The following is a 6,684-nucleotide window of genomic DNA, read 5'->3' as shown; positions in this document are numbered from 1 at the left end:
CCCAGCCGGTGTCCGTCGGCAGGTGACGGCGGGGCAGCTCCGGGAGCGGGGCAACGCGCTCTTCCAGGCGGGGGACCACGCCGCGGCCCTGGCCGCCTACACGCGGGCGCTGAGCCTCTGCGACGCCGGGCCCGAGCGAGCCGTGCTGCACCGCAACCGGGCCGCCTGCTACCTGAAGCTGGTGAGGGACGGGCGGGTGCGTCACCCTGGGCCCTGCTGCCACCTGCCCGGCCGCCCCGGCCTGCTGGGGCTGTGCTGCTGGGGCAGCCGCCGACACCCCGCCTTCCCCGGCGGCACGCCTGCGCTGGGAGGCGATGTCGGTCCCCGGGCAGGGCGATCTCAGTCCCCGGGCAGGGTGGCGTTGGGTGTTTCCTCCACTCACCTTTCCTCCTGGCCCTGACCACCATCCTGTGCTGCCCCACATCCCTGGGGGGCTGTCATTGCCCAGGCAGGGTGCTCCCATCTCTCTCCGGGCTGTGTCTGTGCTGTGCGTACACTCTGGGGCTGTTCCCCAGGCGGTCACAGCATCTCTGATCTCCCACCATGGAACTGTCTCTGAGGCAACAGGGAATACAAGGAACTTCAGGGACTTGGGTGGACTGGGAGCACTTGAAAAGATTCAGGGGGCCCTAAGGCCCCTCGAGGACCCCATGAGGGTTGCATTCTGGGGATGTCTTACTGGGCTGGCTTGCTGTCTTCGGTGACACTGTTCCTATCCTCAAACCCCACAGTCCTTTCCCTGCTCTTCTTTCTAAAAGCAGTGGGTGCTGTCTCTGCCTGCAGCAGGCAGGGCTGACTGAGGCCGGCACGGGCAGCGCATCAGGCATTTCCCTCTCATGGCCTGTCTCTCTCTGCAGGAGGACTACGCCAAGGCAGAGGCTGATGCATCTAAAGGTACTGTCAGTGGTGGCTGCCAGGGCACCCGTCTCTGTGTGCTGCCCGTCCGGGCAGACCGGAGCCGTCCGGGGGCTCTGCCATAGGTCCCCTGCTCGTCCGCAGCCATTGAAGCCGACGGCCGGGACATGAAGGCGCTGTTCCGCCGCAGCCAGGCGCTGCAGAAGCTGGGCCGCCTGGACCAGGCTGTCAGTGACCTGCAGCGGTGTGTCAGCCTGGAGCCCAAGAACAAGGCCTTCCAGGAGGCCCTGCGCGCCCTGGGGAGCAGCATGCATGAGAAGGTGAGTGGGGAGGCAGCGCGTGGGGGTCTGCTGTCGCTGTGGCCCCCCATGGGTGCGGTGGGCTGAGGGAAGCGGTGAGAGCTGAGCTGCTCTTTCTGCTCTGTCTCAGATGAAGACCATGTCCTGCACGGACTCAAAGGTGCAGCAAATGTTCCAGATCTTGCTGGATCCTGAAGAAAAGGATGCGGACAAGAAGCAAAAGGTCTGAGTTCTGGGGAGGGGAGGGCAGTGTGGCTTGACTGGGGGGCAGGGAGGGACGGAGGGGGACTCCCAGTCAGCACAGAGGGAGGACGCTGGACTTCCCCCCAGCAGAAGGTGCTCCCCAGAGGCTGGGGGCGAAGGCGGGTGCCTGTGGCTTTCCTGTGCACAGGGGGCTGTGTTCTGGTGGGCAGGTGACCCAGACATGACTCTCCTTTCCCAGGCTGCGCAGAACCTGATTGTGCTGGCGCGAGAGGAGGCCGGAGCAGAGAAAATCTTCCAAAGCGATGGCGTGCGGCTGCTGATGCAGCTGCTGGACACGGCCAAGGCTGACCTGATGCTGGCAGCCCTGCGCACCCTGGTGGGGCTGTGCTCTGGCCACCGCTCCCGGGTAGGTCCCAGCGTAGCCCGGCTCTGCTGCGGCACGGGGGAAATCTGTGTCGGGGGGGCTGCAAAGGGCATCAAGCAGGGAAGGGTCACCGGCCTCTGCCTGCGGCTCTGCTGAGCAGAGCAGCTCTGAGCTGCCACCTGCCAGTCTTGTCGTGACAAGTGTGTCCTGATAATGTGGTGGGAAGAGCCAAGGCTCCCCCAAGGTCTCCAGCGAGCCGCTGTGCTTGTCCCTGCAGACCATGGCCATCCTGGCGGAGCTGGGGTCCCCCCGTCTCTCGGCAGTGCTGGGTGTGGAGCACGAGCAGGTTTCCCTGGCTGCCTGCAACCTCCTGCATGTGATGTTCGATTCCCTGAAGGAGGGGCTGCAGAAGGACTTTCGTGGCAAGGAGGATGCAGTAGTGCTGGGTGAGTGCCTGCTGGGCTGGTGTGGGGTGGGGAGAGCACCCTGGGAAGCTGCTGAGGTCCTTCTGCTGCCCACTTTTTTGCTGCTCCTGCCGCAGAGCCGGGGCTCTGGTCTGGGGTTACTATGAGGTTGATCTGGGAGGCAGGAGCCCCTGGTCATGGCAGTGTCTCCTGCCAGCCTCACCATGGCAGGGCTGAGGCCTGTGCCCAGGGCGCTGACTACTGGGCACCCTCTCTTCTGGAAGATTCCTCCAAGGACCTGAAGCTGCTGATCAAGGACCTGCTGGAGCTGTTAGCTCTGGAAGGGGCTTCTGCGCACGGCCGTGACAACGCCCTCAACCTGCTCATCAAAGTGGTGCCCAGGAAGTCGCCGAAGGAGACCAACAACAGCATGAGCCTCTGGGTGATCGACCAGGGTGAGGGGGACTGCAGTGTCCCCTTGGGGTGTCATGCCCCTCTGCCTCAGGGTGCTGCACACCGTGGCTCCACCCATGCACCCCCTTTTGCTCTTTGGTGGGTGTTTGACCTCTGTGTCCTCCTAGGCCTGAAGAAGATCCTGGAGGTGGGAAGCACAGTGTACGGCATCCCAGGAGGCCTGCCTGTGACAGAGAACAGCCGGATGAGCGCCTCGGTTCTGCTAAGCAAGCTTTATGATGACCTGAAGTGTGATGCTGAGAGGGAGAACTTCCACCACTTGTGCGAGGACTACGTTAGGTGAGCTGGGGCATCGTGGGGGCATGGGGGGGTTCAGTCTCCTACAGCCAGCAGCCTTCTGGGGAAGCAGCAGCCCCCCTGTTGCCAGACCTTTCTGTTCTTGCTGATACAAGCAGATTACAGACCCACCAGAGACCATGCTGGGGTTCATCAGGTGGGACTGTGTATGGGTGGGATCAGCCTTATCCTCCCCTGTGGTCTTCTCCTGCAGGAGCTGGTTCGAGGGGCATGAGCTGGCGGGGAAGCTGCGGGCCATCCAGGCGGTGTCGTGCCTGCTGCAGGGCCCCTCAGATGCCGGGAACAGGGTGCTGGAGCTGGAGGGCATCATGGACAGCGTGCTGTCCCTCTGCGCCTCCGTCTGCGAGGCCCACCAGCTGGTCGCGGTGGAGGCGCTGATCCACGCTGCCGACAAGGCCAAACGCGCCTCCTTCATCACCGCCAACGGCGTCAGCCTGCTCAAGGAGATCTACAAGCACAGCGAGAGGGACAGCATCCGCATCCGGGCGCTGGTGGTGAGCACGCTGCGACGGGAGAGCCGGCTGTGCCGAGCCCTTGGGTGGTGCTGGGCGGGCTGTGGCTGCAGCGTGCAGCACTGGGGGGCTTTGGGAGGCCCGTCGGGGCCACCGCGGCCTTTCCCGCTCTGACACTCTGCTCCTGGCTGCAGGGGCTCTGCAAGCTGGGATCCGCCGGAGGCACCGACTTCAGCATGAAGCAGTTTGCCGAGGGCTCCACCATGAAGCTGGCCAAGCAGTGCCGCAAGTGAGCGCTGCGGGGGGCGTGGGAGGGGGTGTTGGGCAGGGCACCCCACAGCCGCTCACAGGACCCCCTCTGCCAGGTGGCTCTGCAATGAGGCCATTGACGCGGGCACCCGGCGCTGGGCGGTGGAGGGCCTGGCCTACCTCACCTTTGATGCGGACGTCAAGGAGGAGTTCGTGGAGGACAAGGCGGCCATGCAGGCCATGTTCCACCTGGCCAAGGTGTGTGCTGACCACTGGGGGGGGAACCTGAGCGGTGGGGAAACGTGCCGGAGGGGCTTGTGTGGCTTGGGTGTGTGGAAGGGGGAGCGGTGCTGGGGGGGCTGGAGCCCTGCTCTGTTCTCCCTGGTTGGGGTGTGATGGGTGCCCCCTTGTCGCTGCAGTCAGAGGACAGGAGTGTGCTCTACGCCGTCGCCTCCACACTAGTGAACTGCACCAACAGCTACGACCATGAGGAGCCGGACCCCCAGATGCTGGAGCTGGCCAAGTATGCCAAGCAGCACATTCCGGAGCAGCACCCCAAGGTGGGCAGGGCACGGCTGTTCTCAGGGGCAGCCCTGGCTCCACAGGAGAGTGTGCGGGTGGGTGTCATGGTTTGGGGACAGAGCCCGAGGTCCCGAGTGGGGACAGGGTGTCCTTGGGGCCTTCAGGGGTGAGGTGTGAGACCTTCTGGCAGGTGGCAGCAGACTGGTGCCACCGAGCCAAGCAGTGACCCTGCCTCCGGGACAGGACAAGCCAGACTTCGTGAAGCGCCGGGTGCGGAAGCTGCTGGCGGCCGGCGTGGTGTCGGCTCTGGCCTGCATGGTGAAGAGTGAGAACCCGGCGCTCACCAACTCCTGCCGGGAGCTGATCTCCAGGTACGGGTGTGTGGGGAGGGAGCTGGGTGCTGGGGCTGCCGGTGGCAAGTGCAAGCTCCCAGGGGAAAAAAGGGGGGGTGTGGGGGTGTGGCTCAGAGGGTGTCTGTGTGCTCCAGCTGCTCCCACTTTGTCCCTAGAGTGTTCCTGGCACTGGTGGAAGAGGCGGAGGACCGGGGCGGTGTTGTCGCACAAGGAGGAGGCAAGGTGAGGGGATAAGACCCACTGTGGCTCTGCCATGTATTGGGGAGGGCTGGGTCTCTGGGGGGGTGGCTCCTTGTACGGGTGAGGGGGGGAAGCTGGGGCAGCTGTGACCTGGCTGCTGTGTCTCCCTGTAGGCTCTCATCCCGCTGTCACTGGAGGGCACCGAGGTGGGGCAGACCAAGGCAGCTCAGGCCCTGGCCAAGATCACCATCACCTCCAACCCGGAGATGGCCTTCCCTGGAGAGCGGGTGAGCGTTGTCCCTGTGGGCCAGGGCATGGGGCTGCCGGGGGGGGGGTCTGTGTGGGAGCAGAAGTGTGCACAGACTGACCCCCGACTCTGCGCCACAGGGACTGCCAGCATGAGCATGCCCTTCCCTGGGGAGCAGGAGATGTCAAGACCCCTGGTGTTCCCCCCATGGCCTGGGCCTGACCATGGGAGCAGCTCTGCCCTTAGGCTGGGCTCCCGGCTCCCCGCATCCCCTGCTCCACGGGGTGCAGGGTCCTTGCCCCTCGCTCAGGGTCTGAGCCCTGCCTTGCTCTCTGCACAGATCTACGAGGTGGTCCGACCCCTGGTCAGCCTCCTGCACCTTCAGCGCAGCGGCCTGGAGAACTTCGAGGGGCTGATGGCGTTAACCAACCTGGCTGGCATCAGCGAGAGGCTGCGGTAGGGGCGGTGGGGCCAGCACAGAGCTGGGCTGTGGGGAGGGACAGGGGGGGCTTGTCTGTCCCTGCGTGTCCTGGAGTGCTCACGCATGCCCTGCCACAGGCAGAAGATCCTGAAGGAGAAGGCCGTGCCCATGATCGAGGGGTACATGTTTGAGGAGCACGAGCTGATCCGGCTGGCGGCCACCGAGTGCATGTGCAACATGGCCATGAGCAAGGAGGTGAGGGCCAGGGCAAGCTGGGCCTCTGTGCGGGGCTCCTGGACCCCCATCACCCTCATCACTTCCTCCTCTTCCTCTGCAGGTGCAGGAGCTGTTCCTGGCTGAGGGCAGCGACCGGCTGAAGCTGATGGTCCTGTACAGCGGGGAGGAAGATGAGAAGCTGCGGCGGGCGGCCTCGGGGACCCTGGCCATGCTGACTGCCCTGCACCCCCCTATCTGCAAGCGTATCCCCCAGGTGGTGAGTGCCCAGTGGTGGGGTGGGGGCACCCTGGACCCCCTGGGACAGTGCCTGGGGTCCCATATTCCCTCCCCTGGTGTCCCAGAGCTGTGTCCCAGTGCTGCCCCTGGGAGATGGAGCAACTGTGTCCTGGCCTCAGCCTGACTCTGAGCCAGGGCTCGGGGGCCAGAGGCATCAGCGCTGGGGGGAGATGGCCCCTCTGTGGCGGGGGGCAGTGCTGAGGGCAGCCCCACTCCCCCCCGCAGACGGTGCACTGGCTGGAGATCCTGCAGGCCCTGCTGCTGAGCCCCAGCGTGGAGCTGCAGCACCGCGGGGCCGTGGTGGTGATGAACATGATGGCGGCCGAGCGGGAGGTGGCTGAGCAGCTCATCGCCAGCGAGATGCTGGAGATCCTCTCCGTGCTCGCCAAGGACGAGGAGAAGCCGCGGGTGGCGCAGGCGGCCAAGGAGAGCCTGGCGCAGGCTGTGGCTTATGGCCTCATCAAGCCCAACACGGGCCAGGAGTGAGGGCCCGGCCGGGCGCACCGCACACGCTGCTGGGGCTGGCACTCGCTGCTGCCCCGGGACCCTCTCCCCGGCAGGGGACACGGCCGCCCGTGGGGGCTGGCACGCTGCTGCCCCGGGGCCGTGGCTGCTGCCCCGGGGCCGGGGGAGGACGGGGCTCGCCACTGCCTCTGCCACCGTCTGCCTTAAACCGGGAGGGCCGGCCCAGGGCCCTGTGCTGCTGGGCCCGGTACGGCGGGGGGGGACCGCCCGGTGTCACCGCATTAAAGCTGCTCTTGGACCACGGCCCGGTCTCTGTCCGTCCGTCTGCCATCCCCTCCCGTCCGGACCGCCCCTTCCCGCCCCGTCCGGTCCCTCCCCCCGCCCG

At 65.9% G+C, this 6,684-nt stretch overlaps 1 protein-coding gene across 1 annotated transcript in view; it reads left to right on the top strand.

The window, feature by feature from the left end:
• Positions 1-6,595, top strand: part of UNC45A (unc-45 myosin chaperone A) — a 9,534-nt gene extending 2,939 nt beyond the window's left edge. The window contains exons 3-21 of the mRNA XM_014952701.1: positions 23-181; positions 858-894; positions 1,000-1,175; positions 1,285-1,377; positions 1,597-1,764; positions 2,000-2,168; positions 2,411-2,581; positions 2,708-2,879; positions 3,091-3,391; positions 3,544-3,638; positions 3,715-3,856; positions 4,018-4,158; positions 4,364-4,491; positions 4,629-4,695; positions 4,827-4,940; positions 5,241-5,356; positions 5,459-5,576; positions 5,659-5,814; positions 6,060-6,595. Of these exons, the coding sequence (XP_014808187.1) occupies positions 23-181; positions 858-894; positions 1,000-1,175; positions 1,285-1,377; positions 1,597-1,764; positions 2,000-2,168; positions 2,411-2,581; positions 2,708-2,879; positions 3,091-3,391; positions 3,544-3,638; positions 3,715-3,856; positions 4,018-4,158; positions 4,364-4,491; positions 4,629-4,695; positions 4,827-4,940; positions 5,241-5,356; positions 5,459-5,576; positions 5,659-5,814; positions 6,060-6,320 (2,784 nt within the window). The 3' untranslated portion in view covers positions 6,321-6,595. The remainder of the gene's footprint in view (positions 1-22; positions 182-857; positions 895-999; positions 1,176-1,284; positions 1,378-1,596; positions 1,765-1,999; positions 2,169-2,410; positions 2,582-2,707; positions 2,880-3,090; positions 3,392-3,543; positions 3,639-3,714; positions 3,857-4,017; positions 4,159-4,363; positions 4,492-4,628; positions 4,696-4,826; positions 4,941-5,240; positions 5,357-5,458; positions 5,577-5,658; positions 5,815-6,059) is intronic.
• Positions 6,596-6,684: the final 89 nt, after the last annotated feature.

The sequence above is a fragment of the Calidris pugnax genome, unplaced genomic scaffold (assembly GCF_001431845.1).
Source record: "Calidris pugnax isolate Ruff unplaced genomic scaffold, ASM143184v1 scaffold187, whole genome shotgun sequence".
In the NCBI taxonomy this organism is placed as follows: Eukaryota; Metazoa; Chordata; class Aves; order Charadriiformes; family Scolopacidae; genus Calidris; species Calidris pugnax.
Note: the sequence above shows the minus strand (reverse complement) of the source record. Positions and strands in the feature narration are given on the sequence as shown.